This window comes from Eschrichtius robustus, chromosome 3 (genome assembly GCF_028021215.1).
Source record: "Eschrichtius robustus isolate mEscRob2 chromosome 3, mEscRob2.pri, whole genome shotgun sequence".
Taxonomy (NCBI): domain Eukaryota; kingdom Metazoa; phylum Chordata; class Mammalia; order Artiodactyla; family Eschrichtiidae; genus Eschrichtius; species Eschrichtius robustus.
The window spans coordinates 44,323,036-44,339,336 of record NC_090826.1 but is presented as its reverse complement, the minus strand read 5'-3'; the positions used below and the strand labels follow the sequence as shown (position 1 = coordinate 44,339,336).

General features: G+C 46.0%; 1 protein-coding gene across 1 annotated transcript in view; it reads right to left on the bottom strand.

Moving 5' to 3' along the window:
• SHISAL2A (shisa like 2A) overlaps nucleotides 1–16,301 on the bottom strand; it is a 62,137-nt gene that overhangs the window by 34,007 nt on the left and 11,829 nt on the right. Inside the window, 3 exon segments of the mRNA XM_068537536.1 lie at nucleotides 5,366–5,482; nucleotides 7,572–7,769; nucleotides 7,772–7,861. Of these exon segments, the coding sequence (XP_068393637.1) occupies nucleotides 5,373–5,482; nucleotides 7,572–7,769; nucleotides 7,772–7,861 (398 nt within the window). The 3' untranslated portion in view covers nucleotides 5,366–5,372.

Sequence of the window (16,301 nt, the reverse complement as noted above, 5' to 3'; positions counted from 1 at the left end):
GCATAATCAGGGCTGGTACATTCTGCGATAGCTTTTTGGCAGCTTTTATCATCCAGCACTATTTTCAGTGAACAAAGGACTTAAACAACATATCCAAGAATAGATTTAAAGTCACTAATGTAAAGACTGAACTTCAAATCACTCTAGGTTTAGTCAGAACACGTTCTGATCTTCTTAGAATAAAAAGTTAAACTACCAAAAATGCAGAAAGAAGAAAAAAGGGAAAACAATCCTCCCTGATTAGGAGCACATACGGCCACACAGAGGGATGGTTGTGGTGAGGAAGGGGTGCCCCTCGTGGAGCAAAGCTGTGTTTATGATTCTGCCAGTAACAGGCTGCTGGTAACCTGCGGCAAATCCCTGCCCTTCTCTGGGTCTCAGTTTTCCTCGATTTCAAATGGGGATAATAATTCCTGTCTTGGGAAAGTTCGGGAGTTTATCAGCCCTGGGGGAGATGTGCAGCCACAGGAGAAACAGCTTAAAGAGAGGGTGAAGGGGGAGGGGTGCGGAACAGCAGGGTGTTGCGCGGGGCTTACGGTCTCCATGGTAACGCAGGGCAGCCAGGAGAGGAGGCGGGGCTTGAGAACCCGGAGCAGGAGGTTTTGAAAATGAAGGTTTGACAAAGAAAGCTCCCTCCTCCCTGGAGAAAGTCCTTCTCGGAGACAGAGCTCTGCACTCGAGCAGCCCTCTGTGCCGAGTGCACGTTGCTTCTTTGCTCATGTTACAGACAGGTCCAGAGAGAGGTCGAGTGTCACCAGCAAGTCACTGGCAGGGCGGGCATTCGAACCCAGCTGTGCCGACCTCTGATCCTTGCTCTTCTCTGTACCAGAATGTTGTTTCTCTGAACCTTGGTCTCCCCGTCTATACAATGAGACAGTTGAAAGGGTAGGTTTCCAAGGGCCCTTTGAGCTCTGACAGTGTTTGATCAAACTATTAGTAAACACACCGGAGGTGGTGAATACTAAGAGGAGGATCATGCAGTCTGTGAGGCGTGGGCTGATTTGTCTTTGCGTCCTCCACCCCAATACATGCGGAGGCACAGAGGAGATATCTGGTATTTGTGGAATGAATGTTTATGCAAATGGACACATTCATTCTTTTGTTCCAGAAGGTTTAAAGAGCACCTACTATGTGCCAGGTACTGTGATAGTTCAGAGAAGGGCTCACTCACTGAGGGCTGAAGGCTTGCTGGAGAAGGAAGCCCTGGGTGAGGGAAAGGTGAGGAAAAGGGCGCCCAATTGGGCGCAGGTGAGGGAGAGGACTCTGGTGCCTCGAGCTGCCCTACAAAATGCCCTGCATTCATGTCCTGGGGCTTCCCAGCCAAGCATGATTTCTCTCCATCTCCAGTCTCCAGAAGGATGATTTCATTCTCAAGGCTCCTGCTGGGCAGCGAGGCAGGCAGCGGGGCCAAGACCTTTTCTTGGAAAAGGTGAAAAAATTCTGTTGAAGAAGAGGGTGGGGCAGGTGGCCCCTGCTGGCTTCTCCCAGGAGGGCCCACTTTGTTTTTGTTTGCTTTCCCAGGTGGCTTATAGGACGGAAGGTGTGTTGAGGTCATGCCTCTTCCTCAGCTGGTATGGCAAAAACAGCACTGAACTGGGAGTCAGAGACCTGGATTCAAATTCTGACTCTACCTCCAGCTCAATGTGTGGCCTTGGGCAGGTTGTTTTTGGTTCCTTGGTCTTACTTTGCTAAAAAAATATGGGGATAGTGATCTTCATAGTGGTGTAGTGAAAATCAAATGGGAAAATGGTTATGAAATCCTTCCTACCTCCTCACCAAAGTCATATTTATCATTTACTGTGATCCACAGATTTTACAAACATTACCAATACAATCTGAGCAACAATCCTGCAGTGTTGCTATTTGTTATTTAACATATGAGGAAACTGAGGCTCAGAGGAGTGAAGAAATTTGGCCGAGGCTACACAGCTAGGAAGCCACAGAGCCAAGATCCAGACCCAAGTCTTTCTGACCGAAGTATAACTCTAACAGCAGATCCCTTGGAATTTTTATTCCTTCACCAAATAACATTTATTGAGCATATACCATGAGAGAGCTGGCAGCTGGGATAGATTAATTAATACAACACTATCAATCAGGGTGTCAGGAGGAAATAGATGGCATTTCTCAAATTGGGTAATTTGAGAAGAGTTTAATAAAGGGATTATGTAATACAGAGACAAGGAATAGGGCAAGTAATGTTAGGGCACTAGTTACTACCCTTAGGCCTAAAGGAGCAAGGAGGTAGCAATTACAAGAATCTCTCTCAAAGAGAGCTGTGGTAAGGACAGTGTGACAGGAGCTATGTCCTTGGTATAGAGATGCAGCCAGCCCATGATGTAACTTCAGGGAGGAAGCTAGGGGAATTTATACTCTGCTGGGACTTTAGTTGACCAAACCCTAACAGAATCCAAAGGGCACAGTAGTGCCTTAATGTAAATCATGCAAATCATCCTTCTAAGATATGGAGAGTGGGTCTGGAGTGGCAAACAGAAGATGGCACAAAGATGTTTCTTTCCTCTAATGAGGGGCTTATCAAAAAATGGAGAAGACAGGTATATTCACAGTTGTAATGAAATATGAAAAAAGAATTATACCAGTAATCTGTTGCTGTGTAAAAAACTACCCCAAAACATATGGCTTAAAACAGTAACCACTTATTTGCTAATGAGTCTGTGGATTGGCACTTTGGGCTAGGCTTAGCTGGCGGTTCTTCTGCTGATCTCACCTGGGGTCACTCAGTAGTTGCAGTAATCTGGTAGCTCAGCTGGGAGCTGGTTGGCCTGGCGGCCTCAGTGGAGAGCTCACGTATATTCTACATGGTCTCATCTGCCAGCAGGCTAGCCCAGGCTTCCTTACATGGTGACACTGCATTCCAAGAGGGTGAGAGAGGAAGCTGCAAGGTCTTTTGAGGCCTAGACTCAAAATAGCACAGTGTCACTTCTGCCACTTGCTGTTTGTCAAAGCAAGTCACAAAGTCGGCACAGAAACAAAGGATGGAAAAATACATTCCACTACTGGATGGGAGGGGTGGCAAAGTTTCATTGCACTAATGCAACGCCATGTAGGCTTGTATAACCTATCTTAGTGGTAAGCCATCTTTCAAACGATGAATGAAGAAATCATAGCACTTTCCAAACTATTGTAATTGTGTATTAATCTATCAGTCTTTCCCCAATAGCCTGAGAACTCCCCAAGAGCAGGAATTATGACTGATTCATTTCTTTGTTCCTAGAGCTCAGGGCAAGGCACACAAAACATATTAAGTGTAGTTTATTGAATGACTATGGCTGGGGGTGGGGTGGTACATAGTCTACTCATCCAAAGCCCTTGGAGCCACAAGTGACCCTCTTTAAATATAAAGTTGACACTATAGAACACTTCCTCTACCTCACTGAGACCCTTCAAATATTGCCATGGTCCATCAAGGTCAAATTCAACCCCCTCTTCCTCCACAAAGGTGTCCAAACTACTTCTTTTCTCCTGTTTTAGAATCTCTGCAACTCTAATGGCCTTTTACCCCACAGCTTGGCATTTGCTTTTGAAATCTTATTACTCTCTAGGGATTTCATGGGTCAAACCTACTTTTCATCCCTAGTGAGTAATCTCCTAAGGGCAGGGCTGCATCCTCTATCCCTTAAGGCTTGTCACAGTGCTGGGCTCACAGTACATCCTCAATCAACACTCCCTGGGACTTCCCTGGTGGTCCAGTGGTTAAGACTCCATGCTTCCAATGCAGGGGGCTCAGGTTCGATCCCTGGTGGGGGAACTAAGATCCTACATGCTGCATGGTGCAGACAAAAAAACACAAAAATAACAACAACAAAAACCACTCCCTGAGTGGACCACCCACTCTGGATGGCCTTGATCCTGTGAGGTACGTAGAAGGTGTGCAGGGAGCCACTCACACCCTTGTGAGTGTTCCACACATGAAAGCATCCCAGGTCTCTGGGACAGAGCAAGGCATGTTGCTCCCCTGGGCTCTGGCCTGTGCCCTGGGCTTTGGTTGCCTATACTCTGGCCCCTGAGCTAACTGGACACAGACCAGGAGGAGCAGTGTCCCAAATGGCAGTGGCATGGCCTCCTCCTGACAAGAGGAGAGATGTCCAAGGCTTGAGCCATTTCTTGTGGGCACACGATCCATCACTGTCCATCAGACTTCTGACATTTCAGGAACCACAGGGGCAGCTGTTGAACAGGCCCTGAAAGCAGAGCTCCTGGTGGCAAATTTTACTTCAGTGTCATAAAGAACATAAAAAACTATCGCATAAAGTGCCAAGTTCCTTCCAATGCTTTAAACCCTTTCCTATGGCTCCTCCTTGCCAGGAGGATGAAGCCCAAGCCCCTTGATGTGGCAAAGACTTCAGGACTTGGCCCGTATATCCCTCCAGCTTTATATCTCACCATCCCTCACCTTGACTGTAGTGTTCACCAAACTCAACTACTTCTTGTTCCTTGAAATCATCATATGCTGTCTCTTAGCTCTGGGTCTTTGTGTATCAGTTCCCTCTGCCTTGAATGCTATTCTCCGTCTTGTACCACAAACTCCCGTTCCCCCATCAGTGGATCCTTCAAGCCTTAATTCGGGCATCACTTTCTCCAGGAAGCCTTCCCTGAAGCTTTTGGCTTGGTTAGGGATCTCCCATAGATGCCATAGCCATGAACTCCTTGAGGATGGGGACTGGGATTTCATTTAGCCCAGATCCTGGCAGAGAATCACTGTCAATCAATGTTGAAGGAACAAACAAATGTGCATATTTGAGGAGAGGCTAGAAAACCACCTGACAGGAGTGCCATAAAGGTGAGTGGAAAGTCCTAATATTTCCAAGTTCTAAGATCCAAGAGTTCCCTAATTCTTGGCCGAAGACTGAGACTTGGGCTCCACTCCATCTAGAGCCCTCTCCGCAGTGAGCCACCTCCACCCCCTGCCCTCTGAGTGTTTGTTCTCAGGCAGGCACACGCACATGTTCTGAACATAACCAGGAAAGCAATTTACAAGAAATAATTGCCGGTCAATGTGTGCTTAGGAGCGGCAGTGAGCTCAGACTATTTCTGTCTGTGCGTCAGCCCACCCGGCTTCCTTCCTCCTTGGCTGCCTTGGGGGAGGGGGTTCCTGCACCACCGGTTGGGCAGTTTGTTTCCAACCTAGGACTGAGGCAAGCCAACCCCATTGTGACCCAGCTCTGGGGGCTGATTGAATTCAAACCAGAGAAGCTGAACAAGGGCAATGAGGAGGAGCACTGGAGGGGGGTGGGGGAGGAGTTTTATGGGGCCTGGGATGTGTAGGTCAGCAGAGGCAGCACAGAAATCTATTTTCCACCTATCCCCACCCCATCCACAGAGGCTCTGGCTGGGGAAAACCTACCAGGCCTTCAGCCCTGCTCAGTGTGAGGTCTCCTCCTAGCCTCCGCAGCTCCAATTCTCTTTATTCTTCCTGGCCGGTGGAGCTCAAAGGGTGGTCCCAGCCCAGCAGCAGCAGCACCTGGAACGAGTTAGAAATGCAAATTCTGAGGGCTTACTCCAGACCTACCCAATCAGACACTCCGAGGGCAGGGTTGAGGCAGGGAGCAACAATCTGTGTTTTAAACAAGCCCTCCAGCTGATTCTGATGCAGGCTGAAGTTTGAGAACCATGGGCTTAGGCCACTGATGACCACTTGAGTTTTTAGAATTTACAGATCATCTCCCCCTAACAGACCATCAACAGCCTAAAAATAAGGTCTTTATAGGATTCTTCCTTGTAACCTGCCAGAAGGCCAGCACAGAAAGTGTTCTGAGAAAAACTGAATTTTCCTAATGGGGTTACCAAGGAGAGAGACAGGATCTGTGCTGTGAAAGGTCACGTAGAGCGTCAGTGACTAAATCTCCCACCTATCACCCATTCCTGCCGCACACAAACACACACACACACACAGGTACCCTAAGCTCTCTCTACAACAAATAACTTGCAATTCCTGGGCTGTGCTAGGCTCTCTCTCACTGTTTTTGAACAGGCTGTACTCTGGCCATAATTTCTTCTGACTCTGTCTCACCTGGAAACTTTGACTCATCTTTGATGATTCAGCTCAGACATCACTTATTCCTCCCTCCAGCTGCATAAAGGGCCACCAGTGGGCCCGCTGCCCTTTTGTGTGCCCACCTCACCCTCCATATGAACCCCTTGAGGGCAGGAGCTGTGGCTGATTCCCTGTTGTTTCTGGTAATCTGCACAGGTCCTGGCACAGGATAGACACCACGGAATGTACAATAAGGGGACAAAGGTGCTGGGTTTAGAGTGCTGAGGATAACACACACACACACACACACACAAGACCACAAAAAAAGCAAGACCAGAACCAAAATCTCTTGATTTGCAGCCTAGGGCACTTCTGAGGTGACTCACCCTGCCTTGCTGCTCATCATATACCCTTGGCTGGTTCAGGCCCCATGCACAGATATCTAAGAGTGACCATTTCACTGTTGCCAAATCCAGTAGTGAGTCATATCACTGTCAGAAATGTCAAGAACTGCCTTCAGTGGCTACTGAGTCTCCCCATCTTTGCCTCGCGCCCCCAAGGCAAAGCCTAAAGCCATTGCCAAAATTAAAATAAGGAGAGCAGCTGGGAGAGAGGGGAGGCAGTCAGCATCCTGCCCTAAGATTCCTTTGCTATCAGACTAATAATATTTTAAAAACCCAATAATAATAGCTAACACAGTGCTTTCCGTTAGCCAACACTGTTCTAAGTGTGATGCTTTGCATGGACTAAGTAGTTTAATCCTCCCCCAAGCCTTACAAGGTAGATATTGCTGTTATCCCTGCTTGTACGGATGATTAGGCACAAATGTTATTTAGCAAGTAAGGGCAGGGACCAGATTTAAAGCAGGCATTTGGCCCCAGAGTCCCTGCTTTTAATTACTAAGTTATATTGAAAAACACTCACCTGTAATTTTTGGAGTTTTTGTAGCACTTTCATGTTTAGGAAGAGAGTTCATATCCATCAACTCATTGAACACTCACCATGACCCTGCAAGGGAACTGAGGCTCAGCTAGACTAAGGGACTTTATCCAGGCCACACTGTGGAGCCTATTAACCATTCGTTCCCTCCCTCACGTGATCATTCACTCTTTCATTCACCTGAGGAACTGAATGATATTAAACACGGCTGGGCCCTGTGTATGTACTCTACACTCCCTCTCCTTCTGTTCCTTGGCAAGGGACTCACTCCAGGAGCGACACAGAGCTGCTGGAGGGGCACGAGTCACCTGCCCCAGGGTCCTGGTCATCTTCCCTGGGCTTCCTAAGTACATCTGCTCTGTGGCAGGAAGACCAAGTCCGAATTCTCTGACTCCCCAGGTTAGGCGAGGGGCTCCTCTGAGTCTCCACAGGCCCCAGGCTTCTCCTTGATCGCCTGCAGCTGTTACGACCATTTTACCGGGGACCCCTGTCTAAACTCCCTTCGGCCCACAGTGGGCCAGGCAGAGCACTATGGCTGGATCCACAGTAAGACCTGAGTGGGTTTGCTAGGAAAAGCCCTCATTTATGCCTCTAGGTTCCAAAGTCCCTTTGATTATCCCCAGCCCCACCTTTTTACCAAGAAGAGAGACTCCAGAAGAGGATGGTGCAGAGACATTTACTGGGTGTTTATGGAGCTGGTCTAGACTGGGGACAGGGTCCTCCTCTGGGCTGCCCGGAATGTCACCGGCCGTCACTGTAGCCATGAAGCAGTGCCGGAGGAGGCGTTTGGGGTCCATGGCCTGCTCTTCATTGCAGTCCGGCCATGGGTTCAGGAAGGGTGACTCTGCCCGAGAGGGTTCACTCCTGGCACCTCCACTGAATTGCCCGTGTTCCCACCTTGGCAGTCAGGCGGTACCTCGTCAGGGTCTGGAAAACAGCAAGCCGAGGGCGTGGGGCTTCCTCCTGCAGCCCTTCCTTTCCATCAGGATCATACACGCTGAACTTCCCTGAGTGCTTACCTTGGGCAGGACTGTGCTCAGAGTCTTAAATGCATCATTCATTTAACAAATATTCATTAACAATATACCACATCATGAACTAGGAACTGTCAATGTTTCTCATGAACTTAACGTTTAATGGGGGAGACAGACAATAAACAATTGTTAGGACATGTGAAGACTTCACCTTCACCATAAACCTGTGTGGTAGGTACTATTAAACTATTAAAAACCTGTGTGGTAGGTACTATTAAAATTTTTATAGGTGAAGATACAGGCTTACTACACAGCTAGCCTGCAGGGAAGTGCTGGAAATTTTAAAAACATACATTATTCTCTGCTTTAAGAACAGATTTCATGAGTCTCTTCACTGGCTGCTTAATCCTCTCCTCCTTTTATACTTGAGCTTGATAGGAAGCTCACTTGGCCTTATTATATCCCACTTCCCATTCATGACTTATTCTGCTGCAGCTTGCTTGGTTTCTGCCCTCAACAGAACTTGAAACTTTTTGTCACTAAATCCCATGGTTACTTATAAGTTATTGTCTCCCTTGGCTTATCGGGAGCATTTGACACAATTAAGCATTCCTGCCTTCTTGGATAAAAAAAAGTATATCAAGTGTTCAAGCCAGAAATGTGAGTCAACTCTCACACCTTCTCCCCCTACCCCTTTCCAAAGTCAAGCAATTCACCAGGTCCTGTTGATTCCACCAAATCACTATCTGCCATTTCCACCCATTCTCTCCATCCTCAAGGCCACCACACTAGGTCAGGCTTTCATTTTCTTCTGCCCAGGCAAAATAGCCTTCGGTTGGGTCCCCTCCAGTCCACCTTCCAGGCTATAGCCGGAGAGATCTTTTTATTTATTTTATTTTATTTTTTTGGCTGTGTTGGGTCTTTGTTGCTGCGCGTGGGCTTTCTCTAGTTGTGGCGAGCGGGGACTACTCTTTGTTGCAGTGCGTGGGCTTCTCATTGCGGTGGCTTCTCTTGTTGCCGAGCACGGACTCTAGGCACACGGGCTTCAGTAGTTGTGGCACACGGGCTCAGTAGTTGTGGCACATGGGCTTTGCTGCTCCACGGCATGTGAGATCTTCCCGGACCAGGGCTCGAACCCATGTCCCCTGCATTGGCAGGCTGATTCTTAACCACTGCATCACCAGGGAAGTTCAAAGAGATCTTTCTAAGGTGAAGTGAGTTCATGTACTGCTCTTTCTCAAAAGCATTCAACATCTTCCCATTACCCGTGATCCTTGAGGTGCATTCAAGGTTCTTCATGTACTAGCCCCATCATCCCTTCTGTAGCTTTTTTACTACTACTCTTCCCTCAAGAACTCTATGCTTTATTATACCAAAATTTCATTGTTCCCTGAATGGGTCCATTCCTTCACATCTCTGGGTCTCCGCTTTTACTGTTTCTTCTGCCTGGAATGACATTTTATACCTTCTTTGTCTAGAAAACTCCTATGCTTTAAAACCCATTGATGGAAGAGACCGAGGATGAATGGTGCCTCTGAAACCAAGGGAAGAGTGAATTTCAAGAAGGAGGCTGTAGGGCTTCCCTGGTGGTGCAGTGGTTAAGAATCCGCCTGCCAATGCAGGGGACATGGGTTCGAGCCCTGGTCCGGGAAGATCCCACATGCCGCAGAGAAACTAAGCCCATGCGCCACAACTACTGAGCCTGTGCTCTAGAGCCCGTGAGCCACAACTACTGAGCTCACGTGCCACAACTACTGAAGCCCACGTGCCTAGAGCCTGTGCTCTGCAACAAGAGAAGCCACCGCAATGAGAAGCCCGCGCACTGCAACGAAGAGTAGCCCCCGCTCGCCACAACTAGAGAAAAGCCCTCATGCAGCAATGAAGACCCAGCACAGCCAAAAATAAATAAATAAATAAAAATTTAAAAAAAGAAAAAAAAGAAGGAGGCTGTATGGGACATTGGAGTTGGCTACACAACATCCATTCCACCTCTTCCCACCCAGTAATAGCAATTATGTTTGGGTAGGATTGGCCCCATCTCAGCTCCAGCAGGGGGGCCTGATTGATCCGAGCCCATCAAGTAATCCTGTTCCTTTGCTACAGGGATGAGAAATCAGTGCATAGCATTTCCCTGGGTTCAGTGATTGGTTTAGGGTGGGCACAGGACCTGAGGTAGTCCAATCAGGGTAGAGCTCAGGCCTTTTTTTCCCCTCCTGGTTGAAGGAAGAGATAGCTCCCTCTTTCTCCTCCTGGCTAGACGGGAACAAAAAGCACACAGTCCCAGGGACTGCTGGCAGCCAACTTGCTACCATGGGAAAAAATCAGTCTGAGGAGAAAGCCAACACAAGATAGAGGGCAGAGCTGAGGGAATCTCAGAGGACAAAGCCACAAGCATGAGGACGTTGTGAACTTCTATTGAAACCATTCCTAAAGCTCATCCTACTATTGGACTTCTCATCTACAGAGCCAAACAATTCCTTTTTTGTTTTGTTTTGTTTTGAACTTTCTATTTTTAATAATTTAAGGCTCACAAAAAGTTACAAAAATAGTGGAGAGTTCCATTGTACCCTTCACCTAGCTTTCCCCAATGATAACATCTTACATAACCATGGAGTAATTTCAAAACTAGGAGACTGCCATTGACATAGTACAATTGACTAAACTACAGATCCTATTCAATTTTACCCATTTTTATATGGACTTATTTTTTGGTGTATAGTACTATGGAAGCTTACCACATGTGTAGATTTATATAATCACTACCACAGTCAGGATTAAGAACTGTTCCATCACCACCAAGAAACCTTCTCATGCTACCCCTTTATAGTCATACCTTCCTCCTAAACCTAACTCTGGTAACCACTAACCCCTTCTCCACACTATAATTTTGTCATTTAAGAAGTGTTATATAGATGAATTATGCAGTGTACAACTTTTGAGATTGGCTTTTTTCACTCTGTTTAATACCTTGCAATCCACTCAAGTTGTTATGTGTATTGACAGTTCATTCGTTATGAACAGTTGTATATAGGTTTTTGTGCAGACATACATTTTCATTTCTCTAGGACCACTTAGGAGTGTGATTGCTGTTTTGTATGGTATAGTGGATTGAATGGTGACCCCCAAAGATATCAGATCCCAACCTCTGGAATCTGTGAACGTTACCTTATATGGTTTTTGCATATGTGATGAAATTAAGGCTTTTGAGATGAGATTATCCTCAATTATCTGGATGGACCCTAAATGCCACCACAAGTGCCCTTATAAGAGAAAGGCAGGGATTTCCCTGGTGGTGCAGTGGATAAGACTCCACACTCCCAATGCAGAGGGGCCTGGGTTTGATCCCTGGTCAGGGAACTAGATCCCACATGCATGCCGCAACTAAGGAGCCCACGAGCCACAACTAAGGAGCCCGTGAGCTGCATCTAAGACCCGGAGCAACCAAATAAATAAATAAATAAATATTTTTTAAAAAGAGAGAGAAAGGCAGAGGGAGATAGACACTCACAGACAGTGATGTAAAGACAGAGGTAGAGATTGGAGTGATACAGCTACAAGCAAAGGAATGCTGGCAGTCACCAGAAACTGGAAGAGGTAAGGAACAGATTCGCCCATGGAGCCTTTGATTTCAGCCCAGCAAAACTGATTTTGGATTTCTGGCCCTCGGAACTGTGAGAGAATACATGTCTATTATGTTAAGCCACCAAGTTTGTGGTAATTTGTTACAGTGGCCATAGGAAACTAATACATATAGTAAGTATGTTTAACTTTATGAAAACACCAAACTGTCTTCTGAAGTGGCTATACCATTGTAATTCCCACTAGAAGTATATAAGAGATCCAGTTGTTCCATATCCTCACTTTGGATTGTCAATGTTTTTATTTTAGGGTTCTGATAGATGAGAAGTGGTATCTCATTGTGGCTTTAATATGTGTTCTAGCTCCATTTATTTAAGTCTTCTTTGCTTTTCTTCATTAGCATTTTGCATTTTTTATCGTATAGCTCCTGTACGTGTTTTGTTAGTTTTATACCAGAGTATTTCTTTTTTTTCGGAGTGACTAGAGATGATATTATATTTAAAATTTTGGTCTCCAGTTGTTTGTTGCTGGTATATATAAATACAATTGATGTTTGGGTCTGACCTTACATACTATGACCATGCTGAATGCACTTATTAGGTCTAGGAGGTTGTTTTGTGCATCTCTCTGTGTCTGTTTTGCAGATTCTTTGGGGTCCTTTGTTATTTAAGCTTGCATTTTAAGGCATTCCATTTGGTACAGGGATTTAGTTCAATCTTCTATTCAATGCAAAAATCTCTTTCACTGAATCCCACATTTAGCCTTTTCCTGGTTACCTTCCAGGCTTGGGGATGCTCTTTTTTTTTTAAACCAAGAGTTACAATTGATGAACTAAATATGACCCACGGTGATGAGGGTGCGCTTTACAAAAGTATTTCAGGTCTTATTCTAAGAAAGACCCAGCTTTATTGAATCAACATCTGCCTTCCTATGGCTTCCCCCACTGATCCCAACTCTGTTCTCTGGTTTCTCTCAAAATGTCTCTTCCTCGCGCCCCAGGGTAGCCTTGCAGAGACTGGAGGTCCTAGGCTGTGAACCCTGAGACTCCTTTGCTTGAGGCCAAATGGCCCCAGCTCTTCAGCCGATACTCACATAATCTGGTTCTCAGACCAAGCTGGTCACCTGTCTCTGATCACCTTCTGATTGGTCAAAGTTCCTCTGAAATTGTGGGTCTCTGAGCAGCTGGCAGTCAGGGTTCAGGGGGAATCCTTGGGCTTCTAGGAGCTATAAAACCTTGGCTCAAATCCTCATTCTGATATTAAATCATTGTGCTACCTTGGGCTAACTTCTTCTCCTCTCTGGATCTCAGTTACTATTCTATAAAATGGGGTAGAAAGTAGGGCTGGTCTTGTTTTTCTCTTTCTTTTCCCTGGAATTCCAAATTGTAAAGGATTCTGTCTGTATAATAGACTGCCTTTATTAGGTACTAGCTGCCCCCCTCCCATTTTCTATTAAAGAGTTCTGATTAGCAGGAAAGAGTGCGTGCTAATTACCCTCCTTGGACTAATATAATTCTAGCTCAAAACAAAGAAACTTGGTCCCAGTAAAACCTTTGAAATATTGGAAATTGCTCAAGAATCCTCATTGCTATATTTGGGGACCCTTGGGTGATATATTTGGAACCCAAAGTTGGGAACCTGTGGAGTGGATGCTAAAATGTTACCTCTGAGCTGTGACGGCTGATGCATTCTATTCAACTGGGAGTAAAGAAGGACCATCATTCTCTTGCTTCCAGACTCTATAATTCTGTTAATGTAATCTGAGCTTCCACTCACCCTTTTTTGGCAGATACATCATAATGCAGGTTCATACTGAACTTATGGACCCAGCATGTCTTTTTTTATATGATTATCTTCCCCAGATCCCACGGATTCCCTCACATATGTGAGGGAATCCCAGGGCCTTCAGTTCCACAACCCTTCAATTCCCTTCCAGGGAAACCAGCAGAATAGGCAATGGTCCAACTCTTGAGTACACATATATATTTCTGCCTCTTCCTCTGGCTAATATATAATGAAAGTTATTAAAGTCCCTCAGTGGTGCCTGAAGCCTGGGGGAGGGAGTTCTATCTTATAAAGGTGCTAGCCAAGAGGCACTTGAAGAGGAGGATGCCTCAAGGCAAATATAAAAAGTTCAATTTTCAAGTTACAATAAGATCCATGTTTTGCTAAAACATGCTGGTACAACAATCTTATCGATTCTCCTAACAACTCTCTGAGGTGGGTGTTTTTATTCCATGTTATAGATAAATAACTGAGGCCCAGACAGAGAAGGTTAGCACTGACGCAGGTATTAAGTATTGGATCCAGGATACACTTTCCATTCTGCTTGATTCCAAAGCTTGGGCTCTTTCCACAGAGCAAGCATACCCTTAGTATAGGTTAGGAACTCTGTTAGGTGCTGGGGATACAAAGGCACTTCCTAGACATGGTTCCTATATTTGAGATATTAACAGACAGGTTGAGGAGACTAACATGTAAAAATCTAAGTGCCTAATAATAATAAAAATGAGGGTTACTCATTGTTAAAAGTCTACCATGTATCGGAGACTAAGTAGCTCCTATGTAAGCATCACCTCTAGGTTTACAGCTTTCTTAGTGGGTATTATTGTACACATTTTACAGAGTAAACTGAGGCCCAGAGAGAAGTGACTTGCCTAAGGCCACACAATGAGAGTGACAAAGCCAGGATTAGAGCCAGGTTCTCTGACACCCCAGCCCAGGGTTGTGCTTTCCCACCTTTCTCCAGGGACCTTTCGGCCAGTCCTCCCATTACCTGGGGTATTAGCCTGTAGTGACCAGCCAGCAAAGGAGTTCTCAGATTCTCTCCCTGCTTGGAGATGAGTCAAGACTGACCCATCACTGAGGCTTGTTTGGGTCATAGGTACTACCTCCCCAAGTGTGGTTAATTAAAAAGCAGTGGGCTCTGAGGAAGTGGAACCCTTCCTGGAAGGTAAGAGGGCCTGGTACGGGAAAAGATCTTTGGCCAAGGAGGCAAAGGCTTGGCCAGTTGCCTGGGTGACCTTGGGCACATGAATGTCCCTTTCTGGGCCTCAGCAACCCATTGATACAGTGAGAACATCAGACTTGATTTCTAGGAGCCCTATGAGTTAGTGAGAATGGCTGATGAATGATATCCCCACCAACACTTTTCAGAGGAGGATGAGAACTGAACTCTTGTCTTTCTTTTTTTTTTTCCCCCACGTTTTGTCTCTTATTAAAGGTACCTAGGTTGGAATATCAATTCCACACTTACCTCACTCACCTCATCTGTAAAATAGGATTGATAATAACCACCTGGTAGAGTAGTTGAACGGGTTAAATGGGATAATATGTTTAAAGTCCTTGGGGCATAGTGCCTAGCACAAACGTAGAAGCTCGGTCAGCCTTCTGATCAAGATAGTTCCTCACAAAGTACAAGAATAAAGAAGTTTACGGTCTTTGTTGCATCCCAAGTTTGAGGGATGGGGTAGGGTGGGGGTAATGGGACAGTACAGAACATCTGGGCAGCAGAAGGAGCCTATTTTCAGAAGCTCTGTTCTATTTCCACTCTGCTCTTGCCAAGGAACTCCCCATCCCGTCCTTGCCCCCAGACTCAGAGATCAGGACCCCAGGTACCATGTGCAATGAGTGTGGGCTTTAGAGTCGGGAGATCGGGGTTGACATCCCAGCAATACATGCTCACCAGCTGTGTAGACTTGGCCATTCACTTCCCTTGGTTGAGCCTTGATTTCCTCTCCTGTAAAATGGGGCTAATGATCTCTCTACATGTCCTACTAGAGAAGGAGACGGAAAAAGATGAAAGTCTGTGTAAGGGGGCAAGCTCTGATGAGTGTAAGGTAGCGGCCTGTAAACATCTCAGATGCAGGAGGGACAAGAGGCTCCTGGGTTGATGCTGTGGGTTCAGAGGAAGGAGAGGACAGCACTTAATGAAGAAGAAAGGGAGGAACTAAGAGCTGAGTTTGGGCAAAAGGCAGAGAGAGCCAAAAACTGTCATTTAGTGAACAGTCAGGAAATGCATTTTCCATCTGAAAAGTAAGAAGCAAAAAGCAAGAACACAAGCTGTGTCAAACCCTGGTGACTGAATAATTGAATAATCCAGCTGGTGGCTGAGCAGTGAAAAGCAGGAGGGTGGTTTTCATTCACAGGACAGACGCACGGGTGAACTGTGTTCCCTGAGTTAGAAAGGCTCCAGGGGATAGGGTGGGGGGAGATGAGGGGAGCAGGGCACAGCAGGAGCACCCCACACCCCTGGCCTGGTGAGGCAGAAAGAGTAGGACTTTGGAGGCAGAAAAACACACATATTTGAATTCCAGCTCCACAATTTACAAACTGTGACCCCTTGGGCAAGTCATCTGACCTCTCTGGAACCTGGTTTTCACATCTGTAACATGGGTGACAATAACACCTACCTCACTGGGGTAGTTTGGAAAATTGGACAAGATAGTGCATGTAAAGTTTCAAATGGTATCTGGTATAAAGTAGGGACTTCCCTTTCTCAGCAGGGATAAGGAGAGGAAGGAAGGTGGAGATGGAGTTGGCTCTGTCACTCACTCACTAGGTGACCGAGGCCTCGGTTTCCTGATCTGTAAAATGGATAGTAATAAGTTCTGTACTCTGCATGGTTATTGTGAAGAGCAAATGAGATGGTCTATTTAGAGCTAATTCATTCCTTTTAACTGCAGTATCATATTTTATTATTCCTCTACTGATGGACATTTAGTTTGTTTCCAGTGTGACAAGCTGTCATGGAATCCATCTTTACAAGTCCTCTCCTAGTGCAACTATATCTCTAAGGCAGATAATTAGAAAAGT